The following is a 19,225-nucleotide window of genomic DNA, read 5'->3' as shown; positions in this document are numbered from 1 at the left end:
AAAGAATAATAATAATAATTATAATTAAAGACAACAAAAAAGAAAAGAAATTATACATATATATATATTTAAACTATTAACTTGTATTTTTTTTTTTTAATTCGTGTTTAATATAAGTAATTAGATATTAGTCAAATTTTATGCAATGTATATTTGTGCTCTTCTCTTTCTTTCTCTCTCTTTCTCTCTTTCTCTTTCTCTACCCTTCTCTCTCTCTCTCGTTCCATATATATATATATATATATATTGAACGGATCATATCTTATTGCCGATATAAGTACTCACGATAATATGAAACAATTGTGTATAAGAATATTAACAGCCATAATAAATGTGTGCAAAAACAGACATATTCGTGTAATCAATATGGAGATATATATATATGTATATACTTTTGTAACGCGATCGTAAAAATGCATGAAATTTTATTGAACGGATAATAAAAGAAACAAATCTTTTTAATCCGAGAACCGAGACAATCTTGACTGAAACGAATTAGTTATAGCTCTTCTTCTCTCACTCAATCTTTCTTCTTCTTTTTTTTTTTTTTTTTTCTTTACACAACGATTCCAATATTAGTTTATTTTAAGTGACTAGATTAAATTCTTCGTACGTATCGGACCGATTTCTACAGATCGATTTGAGTAGACACATATGATCAAAAAATTACTGATTGTTCATATTTAATAATATATATATATATATATATATTTGTTTTTATTTTATTTTATATTCGTGAAAACTAAATTAACGGGATATGCTGCTGTCCGACTACTATACCACACAAAACAACAACGAATTGCGATGGTAAAATTCAACTTTGATAACACATCTTTCTTTTACTAAATAATACACAACATTTTCTATCGTCCCGATCATCCGTTCGCCAACATTTTGTTAAAATATTGGTACACTTTCAAATTTCATAATTAGATATTTTTTTTTTTATTTGTTTATTTGTGTTGTATGTGTGCATACGAGTGCGGTTGTGTTTATGTTGTGTGTGTCTCTGTCTGTCTGCCTGTCTGTATATGTAGGTATGTTTTTTTTTTTTAATATCTAACATATTCGATTCCTTTTTAACTTGAAGGAATTTTCATATATACGAGATAAGTGACAATGCGTCACATCAAAGACTTTCTGTCACGTCTTTAAAACCATCATGAATTTTTAATGACATATATACAAACAACACTTCATATTATATACATGAAAATATATTCGTATATATGTATATATATATATATATATATATATATATATATGTATGTATGTATGTATATATATATATATATATGTATATATACAATATATGTATTATATATATATAAAGTTTTAACATTATGGCACCGTATTTCTTTATTTTTTTATTTTATTTTATTTTTTTACTTCTTTTCCTCCTCTTCTTCCTCCTCTTTCTCGTCTCAAATAAATGTATTCTGTTTCTTCTAGTTTGAAAATATAAACAGATATTTCTTACTTTTTTTTTTTTATGTTTGTTTCATTTCTATTTCTTTCCTATATATTCTTTTTTGTATTTAAAACCATACTGTGAGGTATGGCAATACCAAACAATGTATATATGCATATCATTATCTCGTTCATCATTATCATTATCATTATCATCATCATCATCATCACCAACAACATCATCTTCAACATCATCATCAGCATCATCATTATCATCAGCATCATCATCATCATCACCATCGTCATCAATATCAACATCATCATTATGATTATAATTATCATCGTCATCATCATTTTCATCAATTTCATCATCATCATCATTATCATCGTTATAATCATCATTGTGATCACTTAAAAATGAATAAGTGTATATATTTTGTCTCGCGGGGACGTTAAAATGAGTTTTAGTTTGTTTATTTTGTTTGTTTGTTTGTTTATAATAATATACTGGAACTCACAAGCACTATATGCCGTTGTACGTCGAGGTATGAAAGAATTGGGTGCAACAATTGGATTGACATTAAGTCGCCCATCCTTCCGTAATCCTGGACCGTTTCATAAGCGGTCCATTTTCATAATCCGAACTATTTCCCCCGTTGGCAGCACTACCAGGATGACTCGTCGTTCTGATATCACCAACTGTCCCACTACCCGGAGATGGTAGATTTGTTGGGGTTATGCTACCCGAGTGGGATGGTGGTGGATTACTGCTTGGTCTGCTAGATACTAAATTTAATGTCTGAGGGCCGGCATGTGGTACGTGATGAGGGGGTGGGCCACCTGTACTAGACGAAGGACCAACATTCAAGTTTGTATGATGCAAATTACTGGCATTACTTGGCCCTCCACTTGAACCACTGTTACCTCCTCCGTGCGGATCTCGTGGTGGACTTATCGGTTCACTTTTTATTTTCACTGGCAACGGTGACGTCGATGGCGGCGGTGTGCTACTCGAGACAGCTAAATGAGGAAGACCACTGTAATAATATCGAAAATACATCTCAGTTTTACAACTCTATTTTTACACGTTCTGTTTTTGTTTTTATTTTCCCGTAATTTTTTCGTTTAGATTTATACATGAGAAGGTTAGAGTGATTTAGTTTCAGTTAAATAATCTATTAATGTTTGTTACAATTTGATAAATGTTTTTAACTACCGTTATTATTGTTAATTTAATTCGTGACTTTACTGATAAGCTGATTAACAAGCATATGGTCTATGTATCGAACGAACGATTAATTATTATTAACATATATGACACGAACTGAAAGTAAGTGTACATGCGTATTAGTAAATGATTCTAATGGAAATCCTTTAGGAGTAAATTTGTTTTTTGATTTTATTTAAATGACATGCCAAACACATACTTTGTCGAGAAAAAACTATAAAACTTCCAGTGGAATTTTTCATAAATACATAATAATATTATCGTAAAGTAACTGAGGTTTGATCGACGTTTTATTAAAAATCTTTATATCTTTTTTTAATTTATGAATCTAAATAAAATTCATACCCCATCTGGACAGGAATAGTTTTTTTTCGTAAGAATAAGAATGGAACATGATTTACCTGATGCTGGACATGGTGGCTGCCGAATACATTGATAAGTCATCAACGTACCTCTGATGAGACCATGCAAGACTTCCTAGATCTGAGGAATAGTCCGTGGGACCAAAACTGGAATATCCAGCTGGTACTGAAGGTGTCTGTAATGCTACTACCGGTGTATTCAATGCAGATTGTGTGTGGCCGCTCTATAAAATCCCCCCAAAAACATAACAAATATTATCATATAAACATAAAAAAAAAAGTATAATAAAAAAATAATAAAACGATTAAAATACATCGATCGAACTTTCATCTATTTATATAATTCAATCTTTTATTTATTTATAGCATTGCTATAATATGATTAAAAAAAAGAAACAATAAAGTTATATAATAATAAATCGTAAGTTAAAAGGATTATTGTCATTATTAAAAGACTATAAAATAAGTAGTAAATAATGATACTCACGTCATAATTGGTGTCTTCAGAAAGTGGTTGTGTGAGTGGTGTCGGAATAACTACTCGAAGGTTAGCTCTGTGAGGATGTGGTGGTGGTGGAGGTGGTGGTGGTTGTGGTGAATGCCTTGATGGATTACTGCCTTTATTCGCGCTACCTCCACCAACTCCAAGTGCTGGTGAAGGTCCTGGACTAGGTGATCCACCTAACGGAGAAGCTGATGGAGGATACCCATTACTCATTTCTAACATTCCTCCTGGTGGATAAACTGTAAACAGGTAAACACATTATTAGCGATTACATTTTTGTCTTTCTCTTTTTTTTGTTCTATGGGTTTTTTTGTTGTTGTTGTTGTCATTCGAATATTAACCTGAATCTGTTTCAGATGATGAAGGTCTGGGAGAAATGCTGGTGTGTGCCATTTGAGGACTAGATCCAAGTAGCGATTCACCATAACTATTAACTGGCACAGTTACTGGTAATGTGTAATTAGATTGTCCCATCCCCTGTAATCAAACATTATACATGTAATTTACTTTCTGCATTCATCATGTGAAGTTCATGAAAATCACTAATCTTATGTTAGACCGGTTTCCACTCGAACTTTATTACTCTGAAAATGAAATCTGATATGGAGTAAAGGTATGATCGAATGAAAACGATATTCTATTTTGTTGATTCATAAAAATCAAGTTTTTAAGTTATGAATTTTAGTTGAATAAAATGATACTTTTATAAGTAGTCACGCTATCAGTTGAATTAAAAAAAAAAAATACGAAAAATATTTCTAACAAATAAACTATTCAATATTATTTATTTAGATATAAAATACTTTAAATTATTCAACAAGACATTTAATAATAATTAAATAATAAATTACTAAATAACAACCCCTAATTGAAGATTAAAATGGACTCATTTTAATATCCTATATAAAAATATTTTTAACAGATATATCGATCAATACTTTAATTAAAACTAAAATATTACAATGTAATTATCAATCAATCAATCTAATAATAATAATAATAATTGAACTATAAACTCTTACTTAAAAATGATTCATTTACCAAGTTATATATACGAATACTTCCAAATATACTTCTTGTTAATGAATTATTTAATAAAGCAAAATTTTGCACACACAAAAAAAATTAATTATCAATCAATCCACAAATAAATCAATCGGACTCGACTAAATAAATCAAAATATAAAAATGAAGAGAAAAGAAAAGAAAAGAAAAGAGAAAAACAAAAAAAAAAGAACTAGAAAGAACGTTTTGCAAGAAAGAAATAAAAATTGTGCTTGCGATTTGATTAAGTATGGAGATCACGTACCCTTGTGCCATTATGCTGGTGCCTCTGCATCATCATCTGAAATTCTTCGTCGATCTTGGTGTATTTGGCCTCGGTACGCGGGGTAAGATTATACTCGATCGCGTCGGGTTCCGGACTCTCCGGAGACATGGCACCCTTATGTTCCTTCTTGTTGAGCGCCTGCAAGTGTCAGCAGACAGGTTCACGTGACCACACCGCCCGAGGGCACTCAACCTTCACATGCACATTAATTTAACACTAACACACATATGTACGCGCGAGCATAAGCGCGCGTACATATTCTTCCTAAGCACTTAGGTGGAAAGACGCGTACGACCTCGCGACGCATGTATTCGCAGGTGCAAATTATAGGTGTGCAACGATAGAAAAAAAAAGAAAGAAAGAAAGAAAGAAAGAAAAAGCAAAAAATATAAAAATTAATACTCAAGATATGAACATGTAATTCCTATGAGTGACATCGTCCTTACACTTCAAGTACAAATTGCTAAAGGAAATAAGTATTAAAGAAAAAAATAATAATAAAAAAAAAAATAGAATTATTAAATACACTTAATTATTATTGTCACGATTAAACAGTATACACTTTGTTCAAATAGATTGTTTAATTATCTTTTGCTTTTCTTTTTTTTTTTTTCAAATTTATTTCCACATACACGCGAATTATAATTAAAATATTATTAAAAATATATTTTTAAGAAACGTTTGAACAAATTCTAACTTTCAATAAACACCGGCAACGTTAGTTTTATAAATACAATACAAAAAGAAACAATTGTAAATGTTTTCATTAAAATACTAAAATCTGTTAAACGATTATTACATTTTGAAAAATAATGTTTGACCAATTTGTACGGAAAATTATGTTTGTATTAATACTACTTAATTACTTTCTCTCTTTCATTCTTGTTTGCTTATTTTTTTATTTTTTTTTTATTTTTTATTCAAAATTTATTTTCTTTTACTTTTCTTGAATAAATCATTTGTGGATAACGACCTTGCGAATACCATGACCTACATCGAATGATTTCCAACATTTCACGTATTTCTCATTACCTCACACATCTATCTATGTTCCCTATATATATATGTGTGTATGTATGTGTGTGTGTGTTATAATAAAATAATAAGATATTCTATTCTTATTTATGAATCATTTAACATTGTCGCCCCAAGTGTTGACATGAGAACACGTTTTCCACGTGTTTCTTCGTTAAATCGTTCAAATTGTTTTAAATTTGTATTTTAATGATCGTTAATAAGAAATAAGAATGATTCGTCGAGGATGGATTAATTTTTTAAATAAAATCGCGAAAAAGATGGAGAAACACGTTTACGCCTCTAAACAGACATCGATCCTCCTTCAAGTAAAACCTGTTCCGACTTTATGATCGATTCGAATCCGCTTCGAGGAAGACGTTTTGTAAGAGAGTGCACTTCCACTTGGGCCTTGGCATTACCTTTCGCAAGAAGAATTTAACGATCAACCACGTGTGCCTGCTAACTCTTTTAAATATTCGAATCTCCTCTATCTGAATTCCCATGCATCTCCATCTTTCCATGTCTCTTACTCTCTTTTTTTTTCCCCCGACGATTCTTTCACTCTTTTTATATTTTTATTTAGGTTTATAATTTTTCAAAGTTTTTTTGTTTGATTTTGTTTAATTTTTTTTCCCCTTTTTTTTTTTTTAATTACGGAATTTTAATTCGTATCATTTCTTTTCTTTTTTTTTTTTTTTTTAATGATCGTTCAAAAAGATTTTTTGTTCTTGGACTACAAATAAATTTGTCTATACATTAATAAGTTAATTTAATTCTAGGAGGCTTTTTTTTTTTTTTTAAATTTAATTCAATGTTTTTTAATCACCGAATTTTACGTGCTACCTTTTCCTTCACGTTTTTCTCATTATTAAATATTTGTATATGAACTCTGAAGTTAATTTATTCATTTATTTTTTTCTCTCTCTCTCTCTCTCTCTTTATTTTGATATCAATTATTTAATTAATATTCTATTGTTTCTGTTGCAAGCAAGACAGCTATGGTTTTATTAAATTATATATTATATCATTTGTTTTATTGTCTATTTATATTGTGTACGTGTTCAATATTATTTTATTTGTATTAATTAATGAAGTTTATGCTTTATCATTATTTACATATCCTTCGTTCAATATTATTACTACTAACATATATATATATATCTGTTAATTTATTCATCTCTTTTTACAATGTGTGTGTGTGTAAATTAATACTTATTAATTATATTCAAAGCACGAAGATCAATATGATAAGTAGAGCTCGTATACTATATGAATTTAACGAAATTTCATTTCAATTTATTATTCGAATATCCTCAAGTATACACACATTTCGATTTTCGATTTTCGATTTTCGATTTTCGATTAACTCATGAATATAACAAATTTTTTTTTTTTTTTAAAGGATGACATTTAATGAAATTCCTATTGAAATCCATAATATGAATTGATCGAATGATTTCTGATTTCATTTGAAAAATGTTCAAAAAGTAAAACTACAAAAATCAATTAAAATAAAAAATAAAAATTCAACTAATCAAATTCCTATAAGTATATAAATACTATATTAATATATACAAATAATTATAAACGTTTAAAACTAATTGTTTAAAAACTTTTTAAGATCGAAGTAAAAAATTATATTTAAAAAGGATCTAATTTTTCAAATATCAATCACTTCATTTTTCCTATACAAGGTGACTCATTAATATATAACACTTACACAAAATGATATAATCAAAAGAACAGACAAATAAATTCTACATTTTATTTTCTTTCATTTATGAATCAGTAAATATATTTGATTGAAACATTGCATATGTATAAAAATTATTTGTAAAAAAATATAAAAAAAAATTAAAAAAAAAGGGGGGGGGGATCGAATGTATCGCGTTAACTATTCCTACAAAGTGCAGCGGATAAATCGACTCACCTCGATGATATTCTTGTTGGTGAGGGACTCATGGGGTTCGTTGTACTCTGTATACTTGAGAAGAACCTTGTCCATGTCGGTGCTCGCATACTGGTACAGCTTGTTGCTCGAACTGAAGATAATCAGTGCAATCTCGCAATCGCATAGTACCGACAATTCGTACGCCTTCTTCATTACCCCGAATTTCCTCTTGTTAAAGGTCACCTAGTGTGCAAACAGAGAAATCATTTATGGCTAATGTTCTACTCACTTACTTCGTCCAATTAAATTAAATCTATCTCTAAACGTTTTATTTCTTTTCATTTATTTTCATTCATTTAAGTTAACGCAATTTTTAATTAATAGTTAATATAAATAGTAAAAAAAAAAAAAAAAAATACAACAAGAAAAAAATTCATTAAGTTTGTTAGGAAAGTAATTTCGTATTTTCGATGGTAAATAAAAAACAAATGATATTTTTCAAATGTAAAATCCAAGATGACATTTTAATTGATCGTGAGGAGAATGGTTGGTTGAATTCGATCAATTCAATTTCTCTGTCAGTTATTTAACACGTTTGTTATGCGACAATTAAACATACCCCCGCAGGGCCTTTATTTTACCCTCATTTTTCGTTAATTGGACGATCTAAACGTGGTGCACCTTCCTAATCGAAATTATCAAAACGAAATTTTGAAAACATGTCATTTTGTTCTACCTTGTTTAACTTTATTACCTTTATGGCAATAGAAAAGCAAAATATTATGAAAATAATTGATTTTCATTTTCAATTTCAATGCCAAACATAAATAATTGACGAATTACATCTGTTGACAGAATGTAAAATAATTGTAAGAATTAAAATCAGATCAGGTAACAAGGTAAACCTAATTTTAACGGAATTTCTCTGCGATAAATGAAATTACTTTTCAAAAAATTTATAGATAATAAAGATAATTATTTCTATGGTTCAATAGTTTCTTCAGTTTTTAAAATAAATTATTTCATAATTAGTATATTATTATTTGACGCTTAATCTTTTAACATGTTTGTATAAATCAATCAAATTTTGTATAATTATAATATTACGTTTAATTCATTTAAATATATTCAGTAGAAATTTCATAATTAATTTATTTGAAAAAAAAAAGAAAAATATTATGTGCATAGGTGGAGAGAGATGTTTATTTATTTAAAAATAAACAAAAAATTATTTTACAATTATTACAAAATAATTAATGTTAAAAAATGAGGAAACCTTATCGAAGCTTAATTTACTTTTTTTTCTTTTATGAATTCATTTTTACAATCGCCAAACAACCTACGGATTCAACCAGCATTTCAATATTAAAATTTAATACATTTTAAAAGATAAAACCAATTCAATATATTAATTTTTACAAATAATAAAAAAAAAAGAAAAAAGAAGAGAGTAAAATATAATAATAAAAAAATAAGAGAAACTCATTTCAATAGCAGAGTTTTAATTAATTCTGTTAAACACTTTAATTGATTTTAACTTTGATCAAACATTTGAAAAAAAAATATATGGGCCGCTTATTTTGAAAGTGACCTAACTCCATTTTCCAAAAACATCGAGTTAACTTTCGTAATAGTTACATTTTTACATGATCTTCTCATTCTGAAGCAATTTGTTACAAATTATATTTAAAAATCATGAAAATATGGTAACAAGAAAATTTGCCGATCAACAAAATGATGAAAAGTTTATTTTAAAAGTGTCCTAACTTCATTTGTCAAGTATTATTTTCCAATTGCACGTGGTTATTGTACAATTTCATGTTATGTATCAATAAAGCCTTTTGAGATTGTTTATATTCCGAATAAATATAATAATACTATATTGTAAATAAAATGAGACAACAAGATTTCGTACTAACAAAATTATTAAAAGACGCAATTTTGAAAATGGTAAAAAAATTCTGACGAAAAATCAATCAATTGGTTAAAAATATGTTGGATGCTTTTTGTCAGATATAAAACGTATCAAATTTTCTATAATACATCAATGAATGTGAGTGAAAATTTGCAAATCCTGAATTGATTACCACGTCAGGATAGACAAAAAAAAAGTTCGAAAATATTGTATTGATACTATTATATAAAAAATCAGACAAATTACAACAACAAAATTCAAGGACATACTTGACATATTACGATATGTATCACCGAAACATCGTGATTTCTTCAAATCCCTTTCACACACAAAATGTAGACGAGAAGTAAATTATTTTGTAGATTAGTTGTGTAATTTTGTAACGTAATGTAGTTAAAAAATCTTTTGAATCGCATAAATTATGTTTCTGAAGTGTTTTTAAATATATGTAAAATAAATTGATTGTTTTTTTTTTTTTCAATTTGAAGCATTCTAAATTATGTTGAATGGATTTAAATCCCTTCGAAATTTGATAACAAATCAAATTGTTGATTTAGACAATGGCCTAAAACTCCATACACATATTATTCACTTAATAATTGCTACTATTTTAATATGAAATATAAATTGAATGACTTTAGATAAACTTAAGCAGTATAACTACTCGTTGTACGTATATTTTTAATTGCATTGAAATGCAAACCGTTCAATATCTCAATTCGAACATAAATGGAGGTAAGCTACTTTCAAAATAAGCGGCACATGTATATAAAATTGATATATCACAACACATTAACACTTTCACAACAACCACACGTTTGCGCAGTGAAACGTCGCCATATTTTGGAAGAAACACATTACCGTCCGCACAATTTGTAAACATTTCTTAGATTAAAAAAACTTTACGCAAATTCATGAAACAATTAACATTATTATTATGAATTAGTAATCAACATTATTATACAACAATATTTTCCCTTTGTGTGATAATTAATGAAACGTATAAATCTAAAAATGACTGGCTTACCAATGACACCACATGAGTGTCACCAGCGTACGACGACTGGCCTGCCTATGGCACCACATTGGTGTCAGCGGTTGTGAAAGTGTTAAGAAAAAGAATTTCTCAAGTTGAAATGGAAATCAAGAAACAGAGATTGAACAAAAAAAAAGAAGAAGAAAGAATAAAATACGATTTGAAATGATGGGGAATATCGATTTTCCATTAATCATTATTCGCAAAAATACCTGACGGTTTCGTTCGTCCGTGATGCGCGAGATCTGAATCTTCTTCCGACCCATTGTTGCACGATGTCGTCGAGAAGAAAGAGTTTCTCAGAACCACTGGATGGAATATTAAAAACGCTGAAAACGAAATAAAAAAAGAATTACACGTTAGCAACATTTTCCTTAACACTTAACACATTTGCTTACAATATTACAAATATATATATATAAAAAATATAAAATTCTCATAATTGAAAAAAAAAAAAAGAAAACAGAAAGGAAAAATGATAGAAAGAGATTGGAGAGAAGAGAAAATGCAGATTCGATTTAAAAATGCAAAGCGTATGCGACAGAACTAGACCGTCACTTGAAATTCTAACGTTGAATAGAAGGAAGGCTTTTGCACGTGTCTCTCGTCGTTCTTTTACGTATCGATTCGATATATCCTTCGGTGTGCATGCATACAAGTCAACGCGACTAGTTTACTAAAGTTTGGTAGCACTTTGAACAAAAGGCAATGTATGATCAGTCAATTTGAAAAAAAAAAAAAAAAAATACATATAATTCTCTCTGAATAAAAATTGAAAATAAGAGTGGAACAGGTTTTATATATTAATAATATAAAAAAAAGAAGAAAGAGAGAGAGAGAGAGAGAGAGAGAGAGAGAGTAAAGTAAAAAAAAGTTACGAAAGTAAAATTAATTAAACATATTTAATTAATTTCACAAGTAATATTCCACACACCTTCTCCATCTCTCTCTCTCTCTCTCTGTCTCTCTCTCACACACTCTTCTCTCTCCTTTTTTTTGGAATCATTACGATTAAATAGCAAAGTTTATAATATGAGAAAGTAGAGAGACACGAGATGAATTAATCGAACGCGTTGGAATATTGTTGGTTACACGACCTTGAGATAATATTGAAAAAAATATAAATGCGAGAGAGAAGTAACACAAATAAAAAATCAACGTTGGTTTGTAAGAGAAAACGCATAATGATTTAACTCTGTCTCGTTGTTTTATAATCGTCGTATTAGAACGAAAAAAAAAATAAATAAAAAAGTAAAAAAAATATATATATGTAAAAACATCAAACCAATAAAAAGAATAGGTAGAAGTATAAAAAGAAGAAGAAGAAAAAGAAGTATTTAGAAAACAAAGTTAACACAAAAAAAAATAAAAATTAAAATACCAAAGAAGGTGGATAAGAACAAGGAAATAACAACACACAACATAGTTGCAACATTTTATCTCGTCTATCAGTTAAATAAGTAAATTGTAACTATGTATATGTTTTATCTGTAAGATATAAGTAACGTTAATGTTCCATGTAGAGTGTGTATTTACAAGTATCATTATAAGAAAGAAAGAAAGAAAGAAAGAGACAGTGATATAGGAACGTTTCTTTTTCTAATTACAAGATAGAAAAAAAAATATGTGTCTGTGTGTGTTAGAACGCGACAGACTACTACTACTACTACTACATATCATATAAACGTTAGCGCGCGTCTTTCTAACAGACAAACGACAAACTTGTTATGCTAATCGCAATAATTCACGCATGTTATTTAAATAGTTTCGCTTTTGTAACTAAGCAATCAGTTTTAATTTAGTTGTCTTCTATTTTCTACTTCTTCTTCTTCTTCTTCTTTTTCTATTTCTATTTTTTGTTTTCTTTACTTTTGTAGATATTATTATTTTATCCTAATCCTTCATGTCTCGATGACAAGAATACATGAAAGTAAACAAATTGCTCTTTTATTTTTATATCATTTCTTTTTTTTTTTGCATTTTTAAATATAGATATTATAAAAATTAATTGAACGATTAATTAGTTTAGTTTCTCATTTGAGTAATATTAGAATATGTGGTTAAAAAATTGTTGAAAAAATATCTTTTCTTTTTTTCCTTTTTTTCTTTTTTTTTCGAAATTAATGAAAACTCGCAAAGCGTCAAAAGCAAGACTCATTTTGTTATCATTTCTAGAAGTAAAATTTATTAACTGCCCATTGACATATCAACGTGAAAATGTTAAAGGCTATCATTTTTTCCCTTACCAACGAACCGTTCTATCGTTCATTTGTACATTGTTCCTGTTGAATCATGTTCAATAGAAAGAACATCCTTTCTTTCCTTTTTTTTTTTCTCTTTCCTTCCATCGGGGGATAATGTAAATAATTTATCAGAGTTTTATTGAAAATTTTTAAGACAAAGAAAAGAAAAGAAAAAAAATAAATAAATAAAATAAGAATAATAATAACGATTGATTCGAAGTACGAGCATATTGTTTTCTCATCGTTTTTCTTCGAATGAATGAAACAATTTAAATCGACTTCTTTGTCTTTAATAAAAATTAAGATACACAAACGTTGAACGAAATGATCTCCTCCTACCAACAGAATTACGTAATCTTTTTTTTATCTTAATTACAAACAACTCCGTTGCATTATCGTATATGATGGTTAGAGAATACACATATACATATATACAAGAGGAGGACAACACACACATGACCGACGACGTTGGTGATGTCAGATCGAAGAGAATGAAACAAAACAAAAAAAAATATTATTCCATCCTCTTTCTTTTTTTTTTTTTTTTTTTATTCTCTCTTTCTTCCTTTCTTTTCTCTTCTTTCTCGTGAGTATGAAAGTAGAGATAGTGATAATTGATCGGACCCATAAATGTAATCAAGCTGTAATAAGCCAACCATGATAAAAAGAAAAAAAAAGCTATTCGAATGGGAATATGTTTTTTTATTTTTATTTTTTATAAGAGTATATAAATATTTTTCTTCTTCTAAGAAAATCTTTTTTATCTATCTATCGATCTATCTATCAATCTATCATGATAAGACAATTTTTCTTATAAGCATATAATAAATAAATTTTTATTATTCTTTTATTTTTTTATAAATATACAACAGAATGTACTAAATATATTTAAATGTGTACAATAGATTTGATAATTCAAATTACCATTATAAAAATTCAATATTTTCTGGCTCCTATAATATAATTTAATAATTTGAAAAAAAAAATATATATATATATATATATTGCTTTGAAAATTTTAAATTTAATCACCAGACTTGTATAATAATTTTATAATACAGGATAAAAATCTAAATGTTTATTATTATTACAATTGTATAGGAATTGTTGAATTAACTTGTAAACGATACACTTTGTAATCATTAAAAGTTGGATAAAAATTATACAGTGAAATTTATACATGAAAATTTAAAAATCCAAATACAATTCACGATTAATTTAGATGTTTGAAATCTCGTACTTCACGTTAGAGAATTTATATAAACAGTAGAAAAATCGTTCTACCGTCATACAATGTTACTCTTGGAAGTGAGCCCATGCCAATCAATTTTCTCCTGTTCGATTTGGCTCGTTCTAACCTTATTTGGGATAAAACAAAGTCTCGTTTTAATTTCTTTTCTTTATTTCTTTTTCATTTTTCATTTTTGAAAATTCACAATTAAAAAGCGATCTACTTTTCATTCAATTTTATCAACAAATTTTGTAACACGTTAGAAAAGCAAAAGATAAATTAGTCCAAATAACTAGTAAAACAAATACACCCCATATATTTTTATGTTATAAACAAGTTGAATAATTTTCCTTTTTAAGAATCGAATAAAAATCACAAAAATGATAATATCTAAATATTTCATTGTTTAGACCGATTTGATACATACAAAATATGTATATATATATATAAATCCATACTTACTTAGTTCTAATATCGAATGAAAAAATAAATATAACCAAAAGCACGGATATAAAGCTCTTATTCAATAATATTACTTTCTCTTTCCTTTTTTTTTCTACGATCTAACTCTGTCCCCCAGTTCTAAAGGAAATAAGAATATTTATTATTTAAACAGATTACGATGATAAAAATAGATATAAATAAATGTTTAATATTGATTCTAATATTAAAATAACAAAACAAAAAAAAAAGAAAATATATATATATATATAATAAATCTACTTTTACTTTTTCTTTCTTTTTATATCCAATTCCTGTTTGATTCTGAACAGAATAGAAATAATAATAAAAACAATAACAATAATAATAATAATAATAAAAAAAAAAGAAATAGTTCAACTCTAGGTTGACTTTCTCTTTCTTTTTCTTCCTCATGTGTAAAAGACCACACTCTACCATCACCACCACCACCACCACCACCACCACCACGACCACCACCTACCTAGTTCATAGTAAAAGAGAATTCTCTAGTATGCTACGACGTTGTGTTATACCACTCTTCTATCGAAACTATCGATCAAGAGAGAAGAGAGAAGGCTTCTCGTCGTCGTTGGTATCACGTGGGAAGAATTCAGCATGGGGGCAAAGCGCGTTCTATGATGTAGAAGCTAGACGCGCGGAGAGGAAAGGGTGAGACAAATTATTACACTTCACCGTCATTACTATGCCCTAAATGCGTAATACACGGTTCACGGTATATAGGAAAAGACCTTTCCTATACGGCAAATGAACGTCCATAAAGGCTATCCTTGCGGGTCTCTCTTTCGTAGTGATGATAACAGCAGAGTTACTCTGCTACCTCTTTCTTCAAAGAACGACACGAGAAACACCCCAAACACGATACTACAATTCCAAAAAAAATCAACCCAAGTTGTGACCAGAGGATTTTCATTTTCTTTTATACATTATTTAATATACTTCGTTGATTCCATTTATTTTTCACGGTTAAACGAATATCCCGGTTTTTATTGTCATCTTGTAAATATATATATATATATTGTGATAAAATTGTGTTTTGAATTTTTTCAATGATCAAAATTGAAATTATCAAAGAAAATGATTTTATTCGTGTTTCGATATATTACGAAATGAAAGAGTAGTAGAAGAAAATGAAGAAGAAGAAGAGGCAGAAAAAATAAAGAAAGAAAATGTTATAATAGAAATAATATCATCCATGGCAGAGAGAAAGATAAAAGATCTTATCTCTTTATAAACGACGTTCCATATCATCATATCCAACGTCGTCGTTTGTTTCGCAAATTCCTTTTGATTGAATACATTTTCCGCAAGTTAGCCCTCGCTCACACGTATCGCAAAGTTGTCATGCCGGTTAAACAAAGGGTGCGCGTTCGAGCATCGCGTTAGCAGGTTGTTACAAACAAGGTTTACCTTAACTTCGTGTATATCATCTCTCCCTTCTTTCACGCTCCCTTTTATACCGCGAGCTGTGCGAAGACGTAGGTAGTAGAGAGAGAAGAAAAAAAAAATAATATATAATAAAATAGAATAAAATAAAATAAAATAAAGTGAAATAAAATGAAATGAAATGAAGTGCAATAAAGGAGGAAAACACGTGCCATGATGAGATTCCTTTACTTATGCAGAAAAGAATCTCCCGCCGCGTAGATTATTAGCCTTGAATTTTTTTTTTTTTTTCCTATATTTTTTCCCCCTAATCGTCAAATTTTCTTGACAAAATGTTAAATTGAACAATGTACAAAAAAAAAAAAAATCGTATAATAATGTTCAACGTCTCGGAGAACTTTTTCGTCGTGGATTTTGTTAATTGATTAAAATTGAAGAATAAGAAAAAAAAAAAGAAAAAAACGACAACCTAAGCAAGGTAATTCAGTTGGAGCTAGGTAAACTCGCTCGTTGCTAGCAAGCTAAGCTAAGCTAAGCAAGCTTAGCTAGCTAGCTAGCTAGTTAGTTAGTTAGCTAGGCTTCCTCCAGTCGTTTGTTCTCTCTCACGAGGACTTTTTTTTCCCTCGCTAAGTACACCGATAAATATAGACATTAATTTCACGGTCGCATAAGTTAATAAAGGGGATGTGTGTGTATAAAATATGAAGTTAACGTTGATGATCGTAACGCGAAACAATTTTCTTGCGTGTCTCGAAAAATGTTACATTCGATTATTTTCCTCACTCGAACGAAACCAAAATTCTCCTCTCCTCCTCCCCCCTCTCTTCCAGCCACCTACTACTCTTCTCATCTTCATTCTAAATAAAATAAAAAGAATCACAGAAAGAATAAGAAGAAAAAGAAGTTTATTTGACATTTGTTTATCTTAATCTAAGAAGAAAAAAGGTCTCTCTCTCTCTCTCTCTCTCTCTCTCTCTCTTTCTCAGGCTCAAGCTAATCAACTTTGAATTCGAGCAAGAAATGTCAGCACAAACTACGGTGTTACTGATTCCTCGATATAAAAAAGCAAAAACAATGACCGTTAAGTGAATAATGACCGAAGAGAGAGAGAGAGAGAGAGAGAGAGAGAGAGAGAGAGAGTGAGAATGCGATAGTCAGCCGACATAAGTGGCAATTAATTATCACACATTTATTATTCTGGAATATTTTTTGCGATAGGATAATCGGTAAATATATGCGATACAATTACTGATTGGACATAAACTCAGATAACGACACTCTTCTTCTTCTTCTTCTTCTTCTTCTGCCCCACCTCCCCCCACCTTTCCTCCTCTCTTTCGACGAACTCTCTTTAATCTATCCGTAGATTAAAAAAATATCAAAAGCCAGAAGAAGAGACACGACGAACACAATTTTTTGATCGTTCGAAAAAATACAACCAAAATCTAAATCATATATTGAATATATGATTAATTACGATACACGACAATACGTCATATTGATATTTCCTCTATTAAATGAATAAATTAAAATCAAGTGAGAGATTTATAGTCGATTAATATTAGAACTAATTAAGTGCACGCGCATATTTAATTTTTTTTTTTTTTTATTTACTAGAAAGAAAATAATATTATTCTCAAGGATATAAAGTAAGAAGAATGACAAAAAAAGAGAAATACAATGTACAAGTTATGTGTTCAACAACCGTATCTGTTAATAAAAACATGATCGTTATGATGATTAATAATTGTTTTTCAATATATGATAAAAATTTTGATACGTCTACTTATATATATATATATATATATATATATATATATATATATATATATATATATATCTTATTATAAAAAAAAAAAAAAAAAAATAGAAAAAAAAACAAGACAAGAATAATGAAACACTTCCCGTAGACGAGGAAAACGAATTGACCTGCTATCAAACGCGTGCACACACACACGCACACACATACACGCTCGCGCGCAAACTCTTTCTCTCTCTTTCTCATGTAATGTGTCGTTCTAATCGTATACGCACTTGTCAGCATAAAACGCAAACGTAAACATGGATTCTCGAAGCCGATAAGCCGGTCGTTCGATATATAACATCGATATATGTGACCATCTGGCAGGGTGGTAGCAGCCGCGAGAACGCGAACACATTCACGCACATATATATAATATATATATATATAAATATACATATATGTATATAAATGTTAAGTATATGTATATATAAAAACGTTCCTTCCTTGGCTTCGAGACTACGTTCTAATTCTAACTAGTCGGTGACTATATTTAACGGGTGCATTTCATTCATCGCGAGCACGCGATAACTGGACGATTCAAAAGCGCATTAAACGCGGCAACTATACCGTTATCGTTTATATACACACACATATTTATATATATAAATGTAATATTATATTTAAGTAAATAAAGTATGAATATTTTCAAGCACTTGCCCTTCGAAAGAGACTTTTTATAATCAAACTTTCCATCACTTATTTCTATAAAATCTTACGAGTATCAACGTAATGTGTTAAACAACAAAAATATCATGACTACCCACCACTTCTATCATCATCGAAAAAAAAAAAAGAAAATATAAATAATAAAAAGGAGGTACGAAACAAGTAAAAAGATGGAAATGCTTGACAAGGTGAAAATGAGTGTGCTAGAATATTAGCAAGTCTAAATGAGCGTGTACGTATGTAGTACTTGGTTCGTTGGATAACATCGTTACTGCAAACATATAAGATACGCTTGCAAATGCATTATAAATACGCTAATCCGTAGCTATGGAAGTATAAGTGAGCTAGCTCTACTACTAGACGACGTATCTAGGCGAAGGTACCAAGGTACTTTAGCTCGATACTAAAGTATATATATATATATATATATATATATATATATTGTGTATATACTATAATATATTGTGTACAATGATATCAAAGGGAAAGAAACGTATGGTTGATAAAAAAAAAAAGGGGTGTAGGAAGTAGCTCAACATTTTCTACTTTGTGTTATACTTGCGTATACAACGTGCGTGTATAAATGTACACGTGTGTTTTATATATCTTTCTTGTATTTGCGAGTGTATATATATATATATATATATATTTGTATGCTTTCTGTTTCTTTCTCTTCTGTTTCGATAGAACGCGTAAACCCGCAGAGAGATCTAGGAAGAGT

The 19,225-nt window shown here is 29.0% G+C and overlaps 1 protein-coding gene across 7 annotated transcripts in view; it reads right to left on the bottom strand.

Annotated features, from left to right (window-relative positions):
• Mef2 (myocyte enhancer factor 2) overlaps window positions 1-19,225 on the bottom strand; it is a 75,418-nt gene that overhangs the window by 10,426 nt on the left and 45,767 nt on the right. For 4 of the 7 annotated variants that reach the window (XM_015334571.2, XM_089179297.1, XM_015334579.2 and 1 more), the window contains 7 exons: window positions 10,907-11,023; window positions 7,783-7,986; window positions 4,815-4,973; window positions 3,847-3,982; window positions 3,488-3,744; window positions 3,040-3,224; window positions 1-2,447 (listed from right to left, as the gene is read on the bottom strand). The exon at window positions 1-2,447 is cut by the window's left edge and continues 10,426 nt beyond it. In XM_015334571.2, the coding sequence (XP_015190057.1) occupies window positions 1,991-2,447; window positions 3,040-3,224; window positions 3,488-3,744; window positions 3,847-3,982; window positions 4,815-4,973; window positions 7,783-7,986; window positions 10,907-10,960 (1,452 nt within the window). In that variant the 5' untranslated portion in view covers window positions 10,961-11,023 and the 3' untranslated portion in view covers window positions 1-1,990. The remainder of the gene's footprint in view (window positions 2,448-3,039; window positions 3,225-3,487; window positions 3,745-3,846; window positions 3,983-4,814; window positions 4,974-7,782; window positions 7,987-10,906; window positions 11,024-19,225) is intronic. The other 3 variants (XM_089179300.1, XM_089179299.1, XM_089179298.1) reach the window with 3 other exon arrangements.

The sequence above is a fragment of the Polistes dominula genome, unplaced genomic scaffold (genome assembly GCF_049000335.1).
Source record: "Polistes dominula isolate Pdom_NZ unplaced genomic scaffold, Pdom_raw_medaka contig_373, whole genome shotgun sequence".
In the NCBI taxonomy this organism is placed as follows: Eukaryota; Metazoa; Arthropoda; class Insecta; order Hymenoptera; family Vespidae; genus Polistes; species Polistes dominula.
The sequence above is the reverse complement of the archived record's forward strand: the minus strand, read 5'-3'. Positions and strand labels throughout refer to the sequence as shown.